The sequence below is a fragment of the Balaenoptera musculus genome, chromosome 3 (genome assembly GCF_009873245.2).
Source record: "Balaenoptera musculus isolate JJ_BM4_2016_0621 chromosome 3, mBalMus1.pri.v3, whole genome shotgun sequence".
Taxonomy (NCBI): Eukaryota; Metazoa; Chordata; class Mammalia; order Artiodactyla; family Balaenopteridae; genus Balaenoptera; species Balaenoptera musculus.
This window is the reverse complement of record NC_045787.1, coordinates 135642835-135664975: the sequence shown is the minus strand read 5'-3', so window position 1 is coordinate 135664975 and position 22141 is coordinate 135642835. Positions and strand designations below refer to the sequence as shown.

Genomic DNA, 22141 nt, shown 5'->3' with positions numbered 1-22141 from the left:
CTAAGAAGGAAGAACAAAGCAGAAGGTATCACACTTCCTGGTTTCAAGCTAAACTGCTAAGCTACAGTCATCAAAACAGTATGGTACTGGCATAAAAACAGACAGATAGAACAATGGAATAGAACTGAGAGCCCAGAAATAAATTCAAGCTTGTATGGTCAACTGTATTTGACAAGGGAGCCAAGAATACTCAATGGAGAAAAGACAGTCTCTTCAATAAATGGTGCTGTGAAAATTGGATATTCACATGTAAAATAATGGACCTAGACCCCTGTCTTAGACCTCTCACAGATATTAACTTGAAATTGATTAAAGACTTAAATGTAAGACCTGAAATGATCAAACTCCTAGAGGAAAAAATAGGAATGAAGCTCCTTGATATGGGTCTTGGTAATGATTTTTTGGATATGACACCTAAAGCACAATCAACAAAATCAAAAATAAACAAGGGAGAATACATCAACTATAAAGCTCTGCACAACAAAAGAAACAATCAACAAAGTGAAATGACAGTTACAAAATGGGAAAAAAATATTTGTGAACCATATATCTGATAAAGGGTTAACATCTAAAATTTATTTTAAAAACCTCATACAATCCAATGGCAAAAAAAAAAATTAAAAATTGGATTGGGCAAAGGACCTGAATACAAATTTTTCCAAAGAAGATATACAGATGGCCAACAGGTACATGAAAAGATGCTCAACATCACTAATAACTAGGGAAATGCAAATCAAAAACACAATGAGATATCACCTCACCACCACCCCCACCCCCCATTAGAATGACCATCCTAAAAAGACAAGAGTTAATAAATGTGGTGAGGATGTGGAGAAAAGGGAACTCTTGTGCACTATTCGTGGGGTTGTAAATTGGTGCAGCCACTATGGAAAACAGTATGAAGGGTCCTCAAAAAATTAAAAATATAATAGAACTACTATATGATCCAGCAATTCTACTTTTGGGAATATGTCTGAAGGAAAAAAACAATGTATATCTGTTTCCCCATGTTCATAGCAGCTATTTATAATAGCTAAAATATGGAAATATCCTAAGTGTCCATTGACAGTGAATGGATAAAGAAGTTGTGGTATATATATACAATGGAATGTTATTCAGTCATTAAAAAAATGAGGAAATTCTGCCATATGCAACAACATGGATGAACCTTGAGGGCATTGTGCTAAGTGAAATAAGTCAGACAGAGAAAGACCAATACTGTATGATCTCACTTACAGGTGTAATCTATAAAACAAACCAAAAAAAATCCCAAAACTTATAGTAAAAGAGATCAGATTTGTGGTTACCAGAGGCAGAGGTGGGGGAGGTAGAACTGGAGGAAGGTGATCAAAATGCACAAACTTCCAGTTATAAGATAAATAAGTGCTAGATATGTAATGTACAACATGATGACCATGGTTAACCCTGCCGTATGATATGTGTGAAAGTTGTTAAAGAAAAGTATTACATAATGACAAAGGGGTAAATCCAATAAGAGGATAGAATATTTGTAAGTATTTATGCATCCAACATAGGAGCACCTAAATATATAAAGCAAATATTAACAGATCTCAAGGGAGAAATAGACAGGAATACAACAATAGTAGGAGACTTAATACCCCACTTACATCAATGGATAGATTATCCAGACAGAAAATCAATAAGGAAACATTGGCCTTAAATGACATATAAGACCAGATAAATTTAACAGATATAAATAGAATGTTCCATCCAAAAACAACAGAATACACATCTCCTCAAGTGCACTTGGAACTTTCCCCAGGATAGATCATATATGAGGCCACAATACAATTCTTAAAAAATGTACAAGGTTGAAATCATATCAAGCATCTTTTCTGACCACAATGGTTTGAAACTAGAAATAGAACTCAATTAGAAGAAGAAAACTAGAAAATTCACAAGTATATGGAGATTAAGCAACATGCTATATAGATCAATGAGTGAAACAAATCAAAAGAGAAATAAAAAAATACCTTGAGGGCTTCCCTGGTGGCGCAGTGGTTGAGAATCTGCCTGCCAATGCAGGGGACACGGGTTCGAGCCCTGGTCTGGGAGGATCCCACATGCCACGGAGCAACTAAGCCCGTGAGTCACAGCTACTGAGCCTGCACGTCTGGAGCCCGTGCTCCGCAACGGGAGAGGCCGCGACAGTGAGAGGCCCACGCACCACAATGAAGAGTGGCTCCTGCTCGCTGCAACGGGAGAAAGCCCTCGCACAGAAACGAAGACCCAACACAGCCAAAAATAAATAAATAAATAAACTTAAAATAGTTGCATCTTAAATGCTTAAAAAAAAATACCTTGAGACAAATGAAAATGGAAATACAACATACTAACACTTAAGGGATGCAGAAAAAGCAGTTCTAAGAGGGAAGTACATAGTGATAAATGTCTACCTGAAGAAACAAGAAAAATCGTAAATACACAACCTAACTTTATACCTCAAATGAAGCCCAAAGTTAGTAGCAGGAAGGAAGAATACAGATCAGAGCAAAAAAATGAACGAAATAGAGATTAAACAATAACAAAAATTCAATGAAACCAAGAGCTAGTTCTTTGAAAAGATAAACAAAATTGACAAACCTTTAGCTAGACTTAAGAAAAAAGAGAGGACTCAGATAAATAAAATCCAAAATGAAGGAGAAGAAATTGCAATCGATATCACAGAAATAAAATGATCATAGTAGACTATTATGAACAACTATACACCAACAAATGGACAACATGGAAGAACTGGATAAATTTCTAGAAACATACAACATACAAAGACTGAATCATGAAGAAAGAGACCATCTGAACAGACCAATTACTAGTAAGGAGATTGAATCAGTAGTCAAAAACCTCCCACGAAACACAAGTCCAGGATCACATGGCTTCACTTGTGAATTCTACTTAACATTCAAAGAAGAATTGATACCAGTCCTTCTAAAAAGAATGCTTCCAAACTCATTTAACAAGGCCAGCATTACCCTGAAACCAAAACCAGACAAAGACACTGCAAAAAATAAAATTACAGGCCAATATCCCTGATGGACATAGATGAAAAAATCCTCAACATAACATTAGCAAACTGAATTCAACAATACATTCAAAGAATCATACATATGATCAAGTGAAATTTACTCCAAGGATGCAAGGATGGTTCAACATTGATAAATCAATGTGATACACATTTACAAAATAAAGGATTAAAATCATATGACCATCTCAATAGATGTGAAAAGCATTTGTCAAAATTCAACATCCATTTAGATAAAAACCTTCAGCAAAGTGAGTGTAGAGGAAACGTACCTCAACATAATAAAGGCCATATATAATAAGCTTATACCTAACATCATACTCAATGGTGAAAGGCTGAAAGCTCTTCTTTTAAGATCAGGAACAAGACAAGTACACCCACTCTTGCCACTTTTATTCAACACAACATTGGATGTCCTAGCCACAGCAATTAAGCAAGAAAAATAAGTAAAAGGCATCCAAATGGGAAAGGAAGAAGTAAAACTGTCACTATTTGTAGAAGCCATGAAATTATATATAAAACACCATAAAGACTTTACCAAAACAAAACAAAAAAAGAATAAACAAATTCAGTAAAGTTAGGGTACAAAATTAATATACAGCAATCTGTTGCATTTCTATACACTAATAACAAATTATCAGAAAGAGAAATTAAGAACACAATCCCATTTACAACTGCATCAAAACAAACAAAATACCTAGGAATTTAGTCAAGGAGGTGAAACACCTGTACACTGAAAACTGTAAGACATTGATGAAAGAAACTGAAGGTGACACAAATAAATGGGAAGGTGTTCTGTGCTCATGAAGTGGGAGAATTAATATTGATAAAATGCCCATACTACCGAAAGCAATTTACAAATTCAATGCAATCGCTAACAAAATTCCAATGGCATTTTTCACAGAAATAGAGCAGACATTCCTAAAATTTGTATGGAACCACAGATACCCAAATGGCAAAAGCAATCTTTAAAAAGAAGAACAGACCAGAAAAGTTGGGGCAAATAGGAGTGTATGGACACCAAGAGCATGGATGGATTCACCAAAGGAAAGAATGTTGAAGAAAAGAAGGAAGGAGCCAATGAATGGGCCTTGAGAAAGACTGATGTTTGGGGATGGCCAGAGAAAGAAAAACTCACACAGGATACCGGGGGAGGTGAGACAGGAGACCAGGGTGTCAAACTCTCCGGCAGAGTCATGGAAGGGAATCACTATCGGTGCCCCAGCCCCAAGGAGCTTGGAATGCTACAGATGTGATAAAGACCAAGAAGTAGTCACTGAAAGGAACAACAAGGAAATCGCTGGGGATTTACTGACAAACGTTTCTTCGCTTTGGTGGAGTTGGAAGCCAACACCAAGTAAAAGGAGGAGTGAGTGGGAGGTGAGGACCCAGACACAGCCAGTTCAGACAACTTTGCAAAAAGTGGCCTTGAAGGGGAAGCAAAAGATAGGACTGTCCTGGAGGTGGAGTCAAAGACGGTTCCTTTCCTTTTTAAAGCAAGAAACTAGAATGTGTTTAAGGTTTAAAGAAAGGAGCCAGCCCCAGGAGATTGAAGGAAACATAGAATGCCTAATTCTCCCCTCTCTGGGGCACCTCCTGGAGCAAAGTGCCTGAGGATGTAGGAGGACCAGCCACCTGAGCTGAGGGATCACCTTTACACCTGAGGAGCCATCCGCAGACCCACCGAGTGAAAGGAAGGAGCTAGGCAGCGCATCCCGAGCATCATGGGCCACGGGCTCGCCTCCGAAGTGCAGCAGCTGCTCCACAACAAGTTCGTGGTCATCCTGGCGGACTTGGTCCAGAGGGCCATGCACAAGGACCTGGTGCTCCTGCTGCAGAAGGACTGCCTGCTCACACTCAGCCAGCTCAAGGCCAAGGGAGAGTACGGCTTCGAACAGGACGAGCTGGTGCAGGGGGGCAAGCAGGGCCGCATGCATAACGGCACCCACTACCGCGAGGTGCGCCATTTCGGCTCCATCCAGCACCTGGTGCGCTTCTACTTCCTGACGCGCGCGTACTCCTGACGCGCGCGTACTCCTGACGCGCGACTACCTCGAAGCCATCCTGGAGGAGCTGCATTCGGGTGAGCACGACCCGAACCTGGTCATCATGAGCTCCTGCCTCTGGGACCTCACCAGGTACAGGGAGGACTCCTGGCCGAACTACCTGCAGAACCTGGAGAGCCTATTTGGGCGCCTGTGCCAGGTGCTTGCCTAGTCGTGCCTCCTGGTTTGGAACACAGCCATGCCCGTGGGCGACAACATCACCAGTGGCTTCCTCCCACCGGAGCTCCGACCCGCAGTCTCCACCCTGAAAACCAACGTGACTGAAGCCAACTTCTACAGCTCTGACGAGGCCCAAAAGCACGGCTCCGACGGAGTGCACTGGAACGAGCGCGTGCACCAGCAACTCTCCCAGCTTCTGCTGGCCCACGTGGCCGACGCCTGGGGGGTGGAGCTGCTCCAGCGCGACCCAGTGGGCAAGTGCATCAAGGATGGCCCTGCCAGGGGAGGACCTGGCAGGAGACTTGAGAGGCAGCCCCCTCTCAAGGGGGGGCTGCAGAGATCAACCGGCCTTCCCTCCTCCACCCTGACCCCTGCCTCCGCCTGGGTGCTGCCCCCTGCCCCCTACGCCATCTCCCCACCCACCCCAGTTTCCACTCCTGCCCCCACAACCCCGTCCCATCCCCTTTCACGAGGTGACACCCCCATTCCTAGTCTGTCCCCAAGATGCCCATTTTTCTTCAGACCATCCTTTCCAATCAAATCAATTCTCCTTAAACCATTTCCATTCAGATATTCCCCCAACTACCCAGACAGAATTTGCCTTCAAAGTTGACTTTATGTTTAGTCCCCAGCCGCCTAGGTCTCCCTTCCCCCGACCCTGTTATCAGCAGTGGGCCCCTGTGGTCCATAGGGGTTTTCCCTGGCATTGTCCCTGTGGCCCCTATGTGCCCTGGAGAGGGCGGCCCAGAACTTCCAAGAGAAGGGCCCCAGCCTGTGGAGAGCCAAGGCCTCAATAGACTGACCTGGGACTTCCTCCTCATGCACATGGACTGGACAGATCATCGGACTCTCCCCAAACAGACTGACCTTGTTAACCGAAGCCTTTGGTCCATTGCTGTTATCAGTAATGGCAGGGGAGAGCAGTCTGACCCATTCTGTTGGCTGTGGCCTCTCGCTGCACTCTGGCGGGGGGGGGGGGGGTGATCAGCAACATTCCTGCCTCCCTGCTCCCTATTCTCTTTGTCTTTTTGTAAATATAAAATTGAAATTAAAAATGTGTTTCTTTGGGGCTTCCCTGGTGCTGCAGTGGTTAAGAATCCACCTGCCAATGCAGGGGACACAGGTTCGAGCCCTGGTCCGGGAAGATCCCACATGCCGCGGAGCAACTAAGCCCATGCGGCACAACTACTGAGCCTGTGCTCTAGAACCCGTGAGCCACAACTACTGAAGCCCGTGCACCCTAGAGCCCATGCACTGCAACTACTGAGCCCATGCACCGCAACTACTGAAGCCCATGCGCTCTGGGGCCCACGTGCCACAACTACTGAGCCCACATGCTGCAACTACTGAAGCCCGTGCGCCTAGAGCCCATGCTCCACAACAAGAGAAGCCACTGCAATGAGAAGCCCGCACACCGCAACAAAGAGTACCCCTGCTCGCCACAACTAGAGAAAGCCCGCATGCAGCAGCAAAGACCCAACACAGGCAAAAAAAAAAAAAAAGAAAAAAGAAAAGAAAAAACCCAATTCAACTAAGGGACTTTCCTGGTGGTACAATGGTAAAGAATCCACCTTCCAATGCAGAGGATGTGGGTTCGATCCCTGGTCGGGGAACTAAGATCGCACATGCCGCGGGGCAACTAAGCGCACGCGCCTCGACTAGTGAGCCCGCGTGCCACAAACTACAGAGCCCACACCCTCTGGAGCCTGCACACCACAACTACAGAGCCCACATGCTCTGGAGTACACGCACCACAACTAGAGAGAGAAAACCCGCACGCCACAGCTAGAGAGAAGCCCACACGACACAATGAAGAGCCCATGCGATGCAATGAAAGATCCCACGTGCCCAACTAAGACCCAACGCAGCCAAAAATAAATAAATAAAAAATAAAAATAGATATACTAAAAACAAAAAAAACCAATTCAACTAAAAAATAAGATCTGTATAGACATTTTTCCAAAGAAGACATACAGATAGCCAACAGATCCATGAAAAGGTGCTCAACATTACTGATCCCTAGGGATGTGCAAATCAAACCATAATGATACATTACCTCACACCTGTTAGAATGGCTATTATCAAAAAGACAAATAACAAGTGTTGACAAGGATGTGGAGAAAAGGGAATCCATGTGCACCATTGGTGCAGCCACTATGGAAAACAGTATGGGGTATCCTCAAAAAATTAAAAAATAGAACTACCATATGAGCCAGCAATTCCATTTCTGGACGTATATATGAAGAAAATGAAAACACTAACTCAAAAAGATATGCACCCCAGTGTTCACTGCAGCATTATTTACAATAGCCAAGACATGAAAGCAATGTAAGTGTCCATCAATGGACAAAATGGGTAAAGAAGATATGATATATATATATATGTAATATACATACACACACACAAACAATATTATTCTGCCAAAAAAAAAATGAAATATTGCCATTTGTGATATGGATGAACCTTGAGGGCATTATACGAAGTGAAATAAGTTGGACAGAGAAAGACAAATGCCATATGATCTCACTTACATGTGGAATCTTTAAAAAGAAGAAAAAAAAAAACAAGATCATAGGTACTGAGAACAGATTGGTGGTTGACAGAGGTGAGGAGTGGGGGTGGGCACAATGGAAAAAGAGAGTCAAAAGGCACAAGCTTCCAGTTACAAAATAAATGAGTAATGGGGTTGTAATGTACAGCATGGCCCTTATAGTTAATACTGTATTGTGTATCTGAAAGTTGCTAAGAGAGTAGATCTTAAAAGTTCTCACAAGAAAAAAAATTTCACAGCTACGTACGGTGAATAATGTTAACTAGTCTTATTACGGTGATCATTTCACAACAGATACAATATTGAATCACTACGTTGTACACCTGAAACTAATATAATATTGCATGTCAATTTTATCTTAACTTTCAAAATAAACATAAAAATCATTGATTAAAAAAGTTGTGAGGACAGTAAATCTTGTGTTTTTTCCTTTTTCGTTTTTCTTTCATATCTATATGAGAGGATGAATGTTAACCAAACTTAATGTGGTGATCATTTCACCATATATGTAAGTCAGATTATTATGCTGTACACCTTAAACTTATGCAATGATGTATGTCAATTATTTCATTAAAATCGGGGGGGGGGGGAAGTTAGCTCAAATCAGCACTGTAACAAAATCCCATTCCCAGGGACATGATGAATTTGGAAATAAAATCCCACCCTAAATTATCAATGGCTAATGATTAGCACCTATTCCTTTTTTATGGTTGGTACACCTGGGCCAAGAGACAAAAGGCCTCGATAGCTTTAAGTAATAGTGACAGACCTAAATGGTAGCAATCTGAGGTTGGGGACCCATCTTCTGTGCTTGCCCACTATGCTGTTCTTTCTGCATTCTTAGCACCTTCATATACTAATATAGTTGTTATAATGATAATCATGCTTGTATATTTGAATTACCTGTTAGCATCTCCGATGAATACACGTTGTAACACTATAAATACATACAAACATACACATACGTACATACACACACGATTATATTATGGATATATGATTTGTCTGTTGGTCTCCCCCAGGTAACTGAAGATAAGGCCTTATATCACACTAAGTGTATTTTAACCAATAGTATGCTTCGGAATCACCCAGCTCCTATTCCCCGGGGGGCTGATCCAGCGGCTGTGGAGTCAGCCCTGCAACCATGCTTTAGAGAGCATCCCGGGTAGTTTAGAATTGCATGTCTGATGGAGAGCCACTCATCAGAGGGGGTGGTACAGCCTAGGGGTGAAGACAGTGAGCTCGGGATTGGGACCCTGGCTCCACCACTTACTATTTGTGTAAGCTTGAGCAGGGCACTTAAACCTGTCTGTGCCTTGCATATAAAATGGGGATAATAGTGCTTGCCTGGGAGTGTTGTGAGGATTAAACATGATAAAACATGGGCAGTGCTGAGAACACACTAAGCCCATCGTAAGTTCTTGGGATGTGTTGCTTTGTTGGTGTTGTTCATCCTTGCATTCCAGAGCAGGCACCATGCCTGACAGGAGCAGAGATTTAACGTTCAATAAATAATAAATGCACTGGGGGATGTATGCTATCAGCAAAGAGAAGCAAAAGGGAAAAGAATAAGCAAAGGGATAGAAGAATAGAAGGATGGCCAAGGAGGTGGGATATGCATAGGCATGGTCGGGGAAATCCTGAAAATCCTTCCTCATTGCTGCCACAGTATTCATTCTGCCTAATAAAATGTTAACGAGGTCTTGAACTGAAACTCTTAAACACATAGGATTAAGAATCTTGGTGGCCTTCTGCTGTTGTCCCAAATGAAGCAACCCAGTATGTCCAAACTTGTGTTTCCAGAGGAAGTGATCTTTCTGACACCAGCTTGTGGTCTGCTCTGGAACTCTAGACCATATCTTCAACATCTTCAGTGATTCTGACAACATTAACTTTTGGGCCTGTTGAAAATATCCTACCACACTCACTCTTTGCTTTCTTGACGATTCTTCCCAATTACTGCAGGTTTGACAATATGACTCTTCCACTTGAAGCTGGATTTCGTTATAATCCCAAGAACTCACCACCTTTATTCTCTTTCCATGCCTTAGCATTTTTTTTTTCTAAATGTTTATCTGACATGTTCTGTCCCCTTTTCTCTGGGATGACTCCATGAAAACAGCAATGGTTTGGGGAATCAGGTGGTCCTGGGTTCAAATCCTGCCTCTGCCTCTGAGGGCAATTGCCCATACATAAAATAATTTCTACCTATGTTGTGAGAATTAAACTGGGACCAGATATGTAAAGTGCCTAGCACAGTACCTGTCAAAGCATCAAGGGTTTATCAGTTTAGATTAGTTTAAACTGCTGGTAACAGAAATGAGAAATAACAGGATCTTATACAAGATAACAGGCTTATTATTTTTTATGACCTAAAAGGATTCTAGCGGGAAGCAATTCATGGCTGGTACAGATGACCTAGGTCATCTTGAAGACACCTAGGTTGACAGGGATCTAGACTCTTTCTCTGGATGAACCATTATCTTTGCGGTTTAACATCCTCAAAGTCACCCCATATTCACATAGTGAATACTGGAGCGCTGGTGGTCACATCCACATTCCACCTAAGAAAAGAAGGAAAGTGGGAAGAACAAAAGGTTGCCTACTTCTTAGCTAAGTCTGCTTGCTTTAAGGTTCCCAGAAGACCCAGCCAACAACTACTACTTAAATCACTTTAGCCACCCTAGTCTCCAAAGGAAGCTGTGAAATGTAGTTCTTTGCCTGGGTACAATGCTGCTCCCCAATATAACAGGTGCCTGTCGTGTTAGAATTATTCCTTGTCTCCTCCAAAGCCGCAGGGTGGAACCCTCTAGAGTCCCTTAAGGTCTCTTCATCATTTGACACATCTCAGGGCACTCAATGCATGTACGATATATACAATGCAGAAAACAGAAAAGCTGGTTCGTTAACTAGTCAAAGTCTGAAGACCTAAGTTCCAGACCAACCTACTACTTCATTGCTGTGTGACCTTGAGCAAGTATATAACCTCTGTTGGAGGCTCAGTTTCCTCATTTGTGAGCATCAACTCAGACAGTGGATGCAAACTGCCTAACACAATGCCTATATAGAGTAGCCCTCAGCACATGTCAAAGTTACTATTACCATCAACATCATCATCACCATCATCATTATTATCGTTAAGTGCTATTGAAGTATTAGGGTAAAGTGAGCAGGTACCAGACATGTCTCACATCCCTTCCTTCTGCATGTTTACACCTTCCCTTCAGCAGTCACCCCAGGGATGTCTGGATTTACAGTCAATTACGTTGAAAAACCCTGGGCTGAGTTGGCCTCATTTCCTTCTCTTCCAGCCATCCACTCAGGGCTAGCTGAATCTCTAGAGTCCCTCTCCTTTCCCCCTACCCAGAGTCTAGTCTCTCAGCTGTGCCTTCTGAGACAGGCTCTCTTCTCTGATCAGATCGACTTCTAAATAAATATTAAATTATGTCTGGATGTGTTCCATTATTCCTTTCAAATCTAAGTAAATCAGTTCCTCCCTTTGTTGGAATTCCCCAGGCCTGTTGAGATCACCCCACTGATGTCTTGCATCCTTGACAGTGGCGAGATTTTTCTCTAGATGGGAGAATGAAAGGAGTTCACATAGGAATAAGGCTTCGTATTCCCAGATCTTTGTAAAATATGTAGTTCTGAGACCTTCTCCTCACCTTCCTAGGTACCTTTTTTTTTAAGGTTTCAGAAGAAATCTTTGCACCTGTTCTTAAAGATCATTAGCTCTTCATTAGCTGATGATGTGCCACAAAAGGGTTGTAAGTGTGCAAAGATACAAATCCTCTTGCTTCCCAGGGTGGCCAGGCAGGACAGTTAGAACCCCAGGGTCCAGGGCTATTGTGTATGGCTATGTAATTTGTGCACTGCCCAGTTTTTCCCGTTCACACTCTCTACAACACAATGGCATCCCTGTAACTGTGCAGTGCCCAGCCTACCTAACTGCTCATGGCAGCCATGCCCAGATCAGTCATCTCTGGCCATTAGCAGCCTTGCTATATTCTAGTGCACCCTACAAAAATGACCACTTTCTATGTGTACTATGACGTGAAGGAGTTTAGAAAGCACTCCTCTGAATAACCTCAAGGGTATTTCTTCTTCCAGCGCACACACAGGCCCTGGCCACGCCAGCTGCGTCCTCCATAGAAGCCTGAGCTAACATGCCCCGGTGATGTCTTTCAAAGCAGGCCCGTTGTGTTTTCCTAGGTCCACGGAAGAAATCTCTTGTCCATTGACTATGACCGGAATATTCGGACAGAGAAGATCTACGATGATCACCGGAAGTTCACCCTGAGGATCATTTATGACCAGGTGGGCCGCCCTTTCCTCTGGCTCCCCAGCAGTGGGCTGGCGGCTGTCAACGTCTCCTATTTCTTCAATGGGCGCTTGGCTGGCCTTCAGCGCGGGGCCATGAGCGAGAGGACAGACATCGACAAGCAAGGCCGGATCGTGTCCCGCATGTTTGCCGACGGGAAAGTGTGGAGCTATTCCTACCTTGACAAGGTGGGTGGATGTGCTGCCCTCGCTTATCTGGGGCTAGCTCTCTCTCTCTCATTCATGCTTCTCTGTTTAAGCTGACCTGATGGGCTTTGCCATAAGACATTGTAACATCTTTACTTTGACTCTACCAGGGCTCCCCACGCACTCTCACCCTCTGGGAGGGAGGAAATCTGAAGGAAAATGTTATTCATAGCCCAGCACTATTACCCTTAAAAGCAAAAAAAAAAAAAAGTTCTAGATACTTAGTAATGGCAAAAAGGGTGGATTGTCTGATTTTTACTCCAAAATAATAGTGCTGTTGAAACGGACAGAATCATCCCACTGGCAGCGCGGCTAATCACTCCTTATGAATTGGAAATGCAGTGATTCATTTCTGCCTTGCCCGAAATTGAGCCATCAGGGTAGGGAATTCTGCCTAAAACTCGAGCACACGGACCAGCACCCTCCCCTACTTGGCCTTTTGGCTGAACCAGCCAATGGATTCTTGCTATATATTTTCCTGTGTCTGCAAGTGGCAGACTCAGATCTCCGTGTCAGAAAAGGTCCAGTTGTAGCAGCGGTAAAAAGAGATGCCTTCAGGGCACGAGTCAAGACTTTTAAAGGCTGCCCTGGTCATCTAGTCATCAGACAGGGGCTTGCTCAGCCTGGGCCTCTCATCTGGACTCACCTCCACACAAGTCCATTTCCATTTCTTCCTTTCTTGCCTCCTCACGACAGCGGTCACTTGCAGATAGAGCTGTTACCTCCTCTGTAAAGGGGCTGCTGTCTCTTTGGTCCCTTCTGAATACTGTTCTCATTACGCCATAAGATGCTACAATGGTTGACCAGGGGAGGCAAGAATCTCTCCACGGCTTCAAGTTTGAGGCCATTCTTTCCCCCAAACAATCAATGATTCTGGGTTACTTGATCTTTTCGGTAGCTTCTAAATGGAGGATTTGCTTTCTCCTTAGATTTAATCAGCGGTGTCCCAGACATAGTATGTGTATCACACCTGTCCCCTGCTGGGCCAGCAGCAGTCATTTCTAACCAGTCTCAGGATTTCTTGTCATTGAGGCTGGAGGCAAACTCAGTGCCTGTCACCTCAGTCCTTCAAACCCCTGGCGACTCAAAGTTATGGTCCAAGCAACATCAGCATCACCTGGGAGTTTGTTCCAAAAGTAGATTCTCAGGCCACCTCTCCACCACCCTCCCCCACTGAACTACTGAATCAGAATCTGCCTTTTAACCAGATCCCTGGGTATTTTGCATGCACATTCAAGTTTGGGGAGCATTCCCCCAAGTAGCCACCATGATCCGTAGAGTAGCATGCCCGATGAAATCAATTTACCCATAATCTCTGGTCTAAATTTCCCCATCCTTCATGGCTTTTGAATTGCCACTTAGGGAAATGGAATAAATTCTGTCCATTTGAGCACTTGGTCCTAAATGGCCAACTCATGTGTTCCCTTCCCCTTTCCTTCCTCCAGTCCATGGTCCTCCTGCTTCAGAGTCAGCGTCAGTACATATTCGAGTACGACTCCTCTGAACGCCTCCACGCCGTCACCATGCCCAGTGTTGCTCGGCACAGCATGTCCACCCACACCTCCATTGGCTACATCCGCAATACTTACAACCCGCCTGAAAGCAACGCTTCGGTCATCTTTGACTACAGTGATGACGGCCGCATCCTAAAGACATCCTTTTTAGGCACTGGGCGCCAGGTATTCTACAAGTATGGGAAACTCTCCAAGCTATCGGAGATTGTCTATGACAGTACTGCCATCACTTTTGGGTATGATGAGACCACCGGTGTCTTAAAAATGGTCAGCCTCCAAAGTGGGGGCTTCTCCTGCACCATCAGGTACCGGAAGATTGGCCCACTCGTGGACAAGCAAATCTACAGGTTCTCTGAGGAAGGCATGGTCAACGCCAGGTTTGAATACACCTATCACGACAACAGCTTCCGGATCGCAAGCGTCAAGCCGGTCATAAGTGAGACTCCCCTTCCTGTTGACCTCTACCGCTATGACGAGATTTCTGGCAAAGTGGAGCACTTCGGCAAGTTCGGAGTCATCTATTATGATATCAACCAGATCATCACCACGGCTGTGATGACCCTCAGCAAGCACTTTGACACCCACGGGCGGATCAAGGAAGTCCAGTACGAGATGTTCCGGTCCCTCATGTACTGGATGACGGTGCAGTATGACAGCATGGGCAGGGTAATCAAGAGGGAGCTGAAACTGGGGCCCTATGCCAACACCACTAAGTACACCTACGACTATGATGGGGATGGGCAGCTCCAGAGCGTGGCCGTCAATGACCGTCCGACCTGGCGCTACAGCTACGACCTCAATGGGAACCTCCACTTGCTGAACCCGGGGAACAGCGTGCGCCTCATGCCCTTGCGCTACGACCTCCGAGATCGGATAACCAGGCTCGGTGACGTGCAGTACAAAATTGACGACGATGGCTATCTGTGCCAGCGAGGGGCTGACATCTTTGAGTATAACTCCAAGGGCCTTCTAACAAGAGCCTACAACAAGGCCAGTGGCTGGAGTGTCCAGTACCGCTATGATGGCGTGGGGCGGCGGGCTTCCTACAAGACCAACCTGGGCCACCATTTGCAATATTTCTACTCTGACCTCCACAACCCGACTCGCATCACCCATGTCTACAATCACTCCAACTCGGAGATAACCTCGCTCTACTATGACCTCCAAGGTCACCTCTTTGCCATGGAGAGCAGCAGTGGAGAGGAGTATTATGTTGCCTCAGATAACACAGGGACTCCCCTGGCTGTGTTCAGCATCAATGGTCTCATGATCAAGCAGTTGCAGTACACCGCCTACGGGGAGATTTATTACGACTCCAACCCTGACTTCCAGATGGTCATTGGCTTCCATGGGGGACTCTACGATCCCCTGACCAAGCTGGTCCACTTCACGCAGCGTGATTATGATGTGCTGGCGGGACGATGGACCTCTCCGGACTATACCATGTGGAAAAATGTGGGCAAGGAGCCGGCCCCCTTTAACCTGTATATGTTCAAGAGCAACAATCCTCTCAGCAATGAGCTGGATTTGAAGAACTACGTGACAGGTGAGGACCTGGCCACCTCAGTTGGGCAGTGGCTCCCCGTGGGGTGGTGGTCCCAGTAGACTGCCGGGGATTTCAAAACAGGGTCTTATGTCTGATGCTAGGAGAATCCTGGAGGGCTGTGTACGCTGGCAGTACAGGATCTAGAGCAGTCAAGTGACAGCAGTACAGAGCAGTCATCAGGTCTATTTGAACATGTCCTGACCACTTTCAAGTCCATTCAATTGAAATAACTTTTACAAGAACCCTTACTACCCCAAAAGAGGAAAGCAGCCTTATGAAGGGGGAAAGAATGGGACTCTGGTCTCAGAAATACCTGATTCAAATTCTCTCTCTTCTATTTATAAGCTAAAGGACCTTGGGCTAGTTGTCCAGTATCTCTGAGCTGTAGTTTCCTTCTCTGCAAAAGGGCACTAACAAAATCATCTCACAGAGTGATCGTAAGAAGGAAATGAACTTATGTAGGTAAAGTCTAGTGCCTGGCACTTAGACCAAGGATGTTCACAAAAGGGTATCTGCTCATGTTATTAACATCACCATTACTAGTGAAGCAATGAATGAGCATATGTACTGAAATGACTGTGACCCAGTGCCTGACCTCACAACCAGGCTGATGAGATACAAATACAAATAACCAATGATAATGCAAAGGAGAATTAAGTCTGTGCTACCATATAGGTGTTTGTTCAGTTATTTATTCAACAAGCATTTATAGTGGGCCAGCATGCTACATTCTGGGGATACAATGATAAGCAAGACAAACACTCTTCTCTCAAAGGTGTGTGTGTGTGTGTGTGTGTGTGTGTGTGTGTGTGTGTGTGTGTGTGTGTATGTGTGTGTGTGTGTGTGTGTGTGTGTGTGTGTGTAGCACACATGCAGATGACTTCAGATTTGAAAATTCTGACATCGTACAGAAGAGCCCCGTGTCAAACTGGGCCTGAAGGATGAGGGGGATCTTGATTGGCAGAAATGAGCTCAAGGCTGAAGAAAGACTATGAGCAAAAGTCAAAAGGACAAAGGGAGGCTTGGAGACAGGTGTGGATAGAGGGGCCAAGGAGGGCAAATAATCTACTTCCTCATGATAAGTGAGAAATTGGTAAAAGGAGGGGGGTCCTTATCCATCTATTTCCATCCATCTCCATCCATCCACCTATTCACGGATATTTTCATCTAATACATAAGTACTAGAGATGCAGTGGAGAGCAAGATAGAGTCCCTATCTTCAGGGAGATAAGCAAGGAAATCTGGATGGATGGATGGATGGATGGATGGATGGATGGATGGATGGATGGATGGATGGGAGGAAAAATACCAACTTTCAGCAAGGAATCTGGAGCCATCTCACCTGTACATGCATTGTAGAGGAGTAACAATGGGGACCCCAATTCCAAGCCCCCCCCCCAAGTTCCGGGAAACTCATAGCTCTTAGCCATGGGCCAGGGAAGCATCAAGCCCAAGGGGTCCCTACCCTCAGGTGGCCAGGGATCACTTGTCCACCCCCAAGATTGGAAAGAAAGCAGCAGCTCCTTGGAACACAGTGCTGCCCTCGGTGCCCCATGCTGCAGAAAGAAATAGATGACCCTAAAGGTCAACTTGTGGCCCTGCTATGCCTCACTGACAAGTTCCAGAGCCTCTGAAGTTGAACCCAGCATCCTCCTACAACCGAAGCAGCTGCTACCTTTGGAGGGCAGGAGTTTTGGCCAAGCTAGTTCCCTCCTGGTCTCCCCAGTGCGCCTCATCAGGAGGCCCTGCCATGCTACTCTGCCAGGGTGTCCTCTCTTCCCCAGGGCTTGGCAGGGTTTGTGTCCCCCCCAAGTTCACTGCAGTTTCAAATAAAAGGACCTCTCAGGAAAGTACACACCCATATGTATATAGTTTCAGATAATGATAAAGGCAGGGAAGATAAATGAAACAGGTAAGGAGTTAGAGAGTGGTGGGAAGTGTCTTGTTTATTTAGGGCGCTCACAGATAGGTGGCATTTGAGCAGAGGCCATTATGAAGTGGGGGAGGGAGACGAAGCGTATTCCAGACAAAGGAAACAATGTGAATGGGGAGGCAGCCCATGCCTATCTCAGCCATAGGAGAAGAAGGCCCGGCCCCGCAAGAATGCGCTTCCCAGAGCCTGGCTTGGCACTGGATACCTTAGGGATGAATCAGCCAGAGGCAAATAAAAAGAAAGCCCTCAGCGTGGGATGAACACACACCTACAGCTGCCAAGACCCAAACAAAATCATTCGCAGAGCACACTACGCCTCAATGACCCCCTCAGCTACTCTCCTGGTTCTCCTGAAAAGACAAAAAGAACTTAGAGTTTTCTGAATAGCAAGACGGCTTTCCTCATTCCAGTGCTTCATGGAGACTCAATAAATGGGCATCAAATCAAGTTGAACTAAGTCCAACAAAACTGAATCCAGAAAACATTAGAAAGAGTCTAAAATAAAAGGTAATGTTAGAGAAGCTACATGCGTAGAGCTGACGTCTGCAGTCAAAGCAAAGTACGAGGGGCTGGGTGAAGAGAGCGGGACCAGGCACAAGCCCCCACCTGCTGCCGCTCCATGTGAGATGACCCCTGGAGATTGCACCCCAGAAGAGGACACCAAATCATTCTCCGCCATTCGGATGTTGGCTAATCTGTAAACCCATCTATATGTGTCTTGATTTGCATCGTAGGAGATGACCAGAGTGGCTGAACTTGCAGCTCACAATTTAAGAAGGAATTAAGATGTAGTCGGCAGAAACACAATGAACAGAACTACTCTCTCTCTGGTGCTCAAAAGAATCTTTGCTGTTTGGAAACAGAGCTCTCTGAATGCAAGAGACAGCTCCTGAGGCTGAAGGAGGCTGTTTCCGCCCCAAAATGCTGGCACAAAGGAGAGCAGCAGAGAATACCCGTGAGGAGCTCAAAGACATCTGGGCTGGACACAGCTGTATCTACCAAGGGGGGTAAGGGAGGGCAAGAAGTGATTCCTTTCCCACTCACGGGCTCTAAAGCTGCACCCTTTTTAACAGTTATTGTTTAAGGTAATATATTGATGATTGATATATCTGTGATACGAAAGATATTAGAGGAAAGGATATAAGAGACAGACTGAGAGGGGCTTCCCTGGTGGCTCAGTGGTTGAGAGTCTCCCTGCCAATGCAGGGGACAGGGTTCGAGCCCTGGTCTGGGAGGATCCTGCGTGCCGCGGAGCGTCTGGGCCTGTGAGCCACAACTACTGAGCCTGCGCGTCTGGAGCCTGTGCTCCGCAACAAGAGAGGCCGCGATAGTGAGAGGCCCGCGCACCGCGATGAGGAGTGGCCCCCGCCTGCCACAACTAGAGAAAGCCCTCGCACAGAAACGAAGACCCAACTCAGCCATAAATAAATAAATAAATACTTTAAATAAAAAAAAAAAGACATACTGAGAGATACAGACCCTCTCCCCCAAAACCTGCAGTGCCCTGGGCTTTTCCAGTGACAGCGAGTCCCAGGAAACTCCTCGGTCCTGGGCAGACCAAGACCTGTGCTCAGGCCCAAGCCTGGCCTGTCCTCGAGCCAGTTCCTTCTGATGTTAGAACCTGAATACATCTCCAGACACCAATTCTGGCCTTGCCAATCACTTGCTGCGTGACCTATACGAATGTCTTAAACTTTCCGAGCCTTAGTTTCTTCATTGGCAGCTTTGTGCCAGTAACAAAACTCACCCTGTGGTGCTGTGAAAAGTAAGTGGATCCTGACACATAAGGCACCTAGCCCTGGGCAAAGGCTTATCAATGGTAGGAACGCATTTGTTACTTATAAGCAGCTATGGACTTGGAGACAGGGAGTTTGTAGGTGAGGAGTGAAATTACCACCTTTGTGTAATTCTCTGGGGTTCCCAGGGGTCTCCAGCTCCACCCTGAAACACATCCCAACTCTACTCTGAGTGGCATTGCTTTGGCAAATCTGAAACCCCAAATTTGGAGTTAAGCAAACCTCCCATATGTCACCCACAATGACACGGGTTGGCTTCTCCCCGGCTGGTCTCTGGGCTTACAGACCCCCAGGCACACATGAGCGTGAAGTCGGATTTTGTGGAGTTTGATTTCCCTAAGTGAGGAGGGAGGCCCAACCTCCTCCTTGCTTTACTCTCTTCTCTCTCTGCACTTACCACCTAGGCTGCTGTGCCGACAGCATGTATTAGAGAGAGCGCGCGTGCTTCAGCTGCCCATGCTGTGAAGAACATGAGGAGGGGGAGTGATGGGCTATTAGGAGGGGCCACATCGCCACTCCTACCTCAAGGACTCCCTCTTGACAGATTGTTTAGGGAGGCTGTCACCAGAGACAGCCAGTGACTTTGAGAGGAGGAGGGGTGTTTGTGTGATGCCAGAAGTGCCTTCTGCAGGATGGAGGAGACAAGCAACTTGAAGAAACATTTCAGAAGAGAGTTAGACTTGGAAACCAAGCCATGTTAGAAACTTAAAAAGATAAAACAGATAGATGACATGAACTATACTGTTGATGGGAGCAGCCATTAAAATGTCTGGTCCCAAAGGCAGGGGGTTGTTAACATCATCTCCTGGAGACTAGGGAGGATCCCTGCAGGGGAAAGAGCACGTTGGGGAGAGTCGGCTGAGGGCAAAGACCTGTCTCTTGCCTTTCTTGGGATTCCCTCCATATCCCTGGTGAAAGATGGGATGAGTTTATATGTTGTTCAGATGAGGTATTAAATAACGTGGAAACACAGATGGGGAAAGTTAGTTTCTCTTCAGTAATCTTTTTATTCTCCCAATTCGGCAGAGGAGAAAGCCTCCACTTGATGCTGGTGTGTATGTAACACCTCATTAACACTTCTCATCTCCCTTTTTAACAGAGAGAGCAGGTCTAAGACTCCCCCGGCAGCAGGTAACAAAATCATGCTCCAGTTTAATTGCGTTGTTTTGTTTTAATTTTACAGTTATTTTCTGTTTGCATCAAGTGAGAGTGCTTTCCCACTTATGGTAGTGACATAAAGTTTCTTTTTTATAATGGATTTACTTAAGTAGACAAAGAACAAGTACAGGTGATCCCTGGATATGGCAAAACAACCACGACAGGTGATCATGACGGGTAACCATGAATACCCAAAGTTTGGTAACCGCACTTCACAGCATTCACCACCTACTTTGCACAGAGGTGCTCTGTGGATATATATGATCATTGCTAGACTAAAGCGAGGCTTCTGTCTGCTTGATGCTGACACACTTTTTAAGGCAATTTCAAACTTGTATTCTTTTTTTTTTTTATTTTTATTATTTATTTATTTTTAGCTGTGTTGGGTCTTCGTTTCTGTGCGAGGGCTTTCTCTAGTTGCGGCAAGCGGGGGCCACTCTTCATCGCGGTGCGCGGGCCTCTCACTATCGCAGCCTCTGTTGTTGCGGAGCACAGGCTCCAGACGCGCAGAGCTCAGTAGTTGTGGCTCACGGGCCCAGTTGCTCCGCGGCATGTGGGATCTTCCCAGAGCAGGGCTCGAACCCGAGTCTCCTGCATTGGCAAGCTGACGCTCAACCACTGCGCCACCAGGGAAGCCCCAAACTTGTATTCTTAAATGAGTTTTTTTATTGATGTATAGTTGACTTACAATATTACATTAGCTTCAGGTGTACAACATAGTGATTCAATATTTTTATAGATTATGCACAAACGTTATTACAGTACTACTGACTATATTCCCTGAGTTGTACATTACATCCCTGTGACCTATTTATAACTGGTAGTTGTAGCTTTTAATCCCCTTCACCTATTTAGCCCATTTCCCAACCCACCTCCCCTCTGGCAACCACCTGTTTGTTCTCTGTATCTGAGTCTGTTTGTTTTGTTACATTTGTTCATTTGTTTTGTTTTTTTAGAGTCCACATTTAAGTGAAAATATATGTTATTTGTCTTTCTCTAACTTCTTTCACTTAGAATCTCCTCCAGGTCCATCCATATTGTCACATATGGCAAGATTTCACTCTTCTTTATAGCTGAGTAATGTTCCATTATATATGTATATATACCACATCTTCTTTATCCATTCATCTGTCCATGGACACTTAGGTTCCATATGTTGACTATTGTAAATAATGCTACAATGAACATGGGGTTGCATTTATCTTTTCAAATTAGTGTTTTCTTTGGATAAATACCCAGGAATGGAATTGCTGGATCATATATGGTAGTTGTATTTTTAATTTTTGAGGACCCTCCATAATGTTTTCCATAGTGGCTACACCAATTCACATTCCCATCAACACTGCACGAGAGGTCCCTTTTCTCCACATCTTCACCAACACTTACTGTTTCTTGTCTTTTTGATGACAGTGATTCTGACAGGTGTGAGGTACTATCTCACTGTAGCTTTTATTTGCATCTCTCTGATGATTATTGCTGTTAAAAATGACTCTTAAATGGGCTATCACTAATACATGTACTTGCCACGTCATTCAAGGAAATTGTTTCTGCCTAAGGCTGATGGACACACTGTGGATTCCAGAGTCCCTCTCATTAGAGGGTCTTCTAGGCCCCTATGTTTAGTAGCGAAGTCAGCATTAAACCCCTCATAGCAGTCCCAGGGCAGGAGGTGGGTAGACCTTACTCAACCCCTTCAGAAGCATCTTCTCAAGCAGGTACAGGTAGTTCCTCTGTCACACACACACTACTCAGGGTGGCTTTTGCCACATATATTCAGTGTTTGTTCATCCACTCCATGGATACTTATTGAGCACCTATTTTGTGCTAGGCCTGGGGAGACATCAGTGAATG

The 22141-nt window shown here is 45.1% G+C and overlaps 1 protein-coding gene, 1 long non-coding RNA gene and 1 pseudogene across 6 annotated transcripts in view; 2 read left to right on the top strand and 1 right to left on the bottom strand.

Annotated features, from left to right (window-relative positions):
• LOC118892909 overlaps positions 1-22141 on the bottom strand; it is a 68701-nt gene that overhangs the window by 14568 nt on the left and 31992 nt on the right. The gene's annotated exons all lie outside the window — the stretch shown is intronic.
• Positions 1-22141, top strand: part of TENM2 (teneurin transmembrane protein 2) — a 463195-nt gene that overhangs the window by 422462 nt on the left and 18592 nt on the right. The window contains exons 25-26 of the mRNA XM_036847957.1: positions 12029-12325; positions 13789-15403. Coding sequence (XP_036703852.1) covers positions 12029-12325; positions 13789-15403 — 1912 coding nt within the window. The remainder of the gene's footprint in view (positions 1-12028; positions 12326-13788; positions 15404-22141) is intronic.
• Positions 4750-6062, top strand: LOC118892908 (annotated as a pseudogene).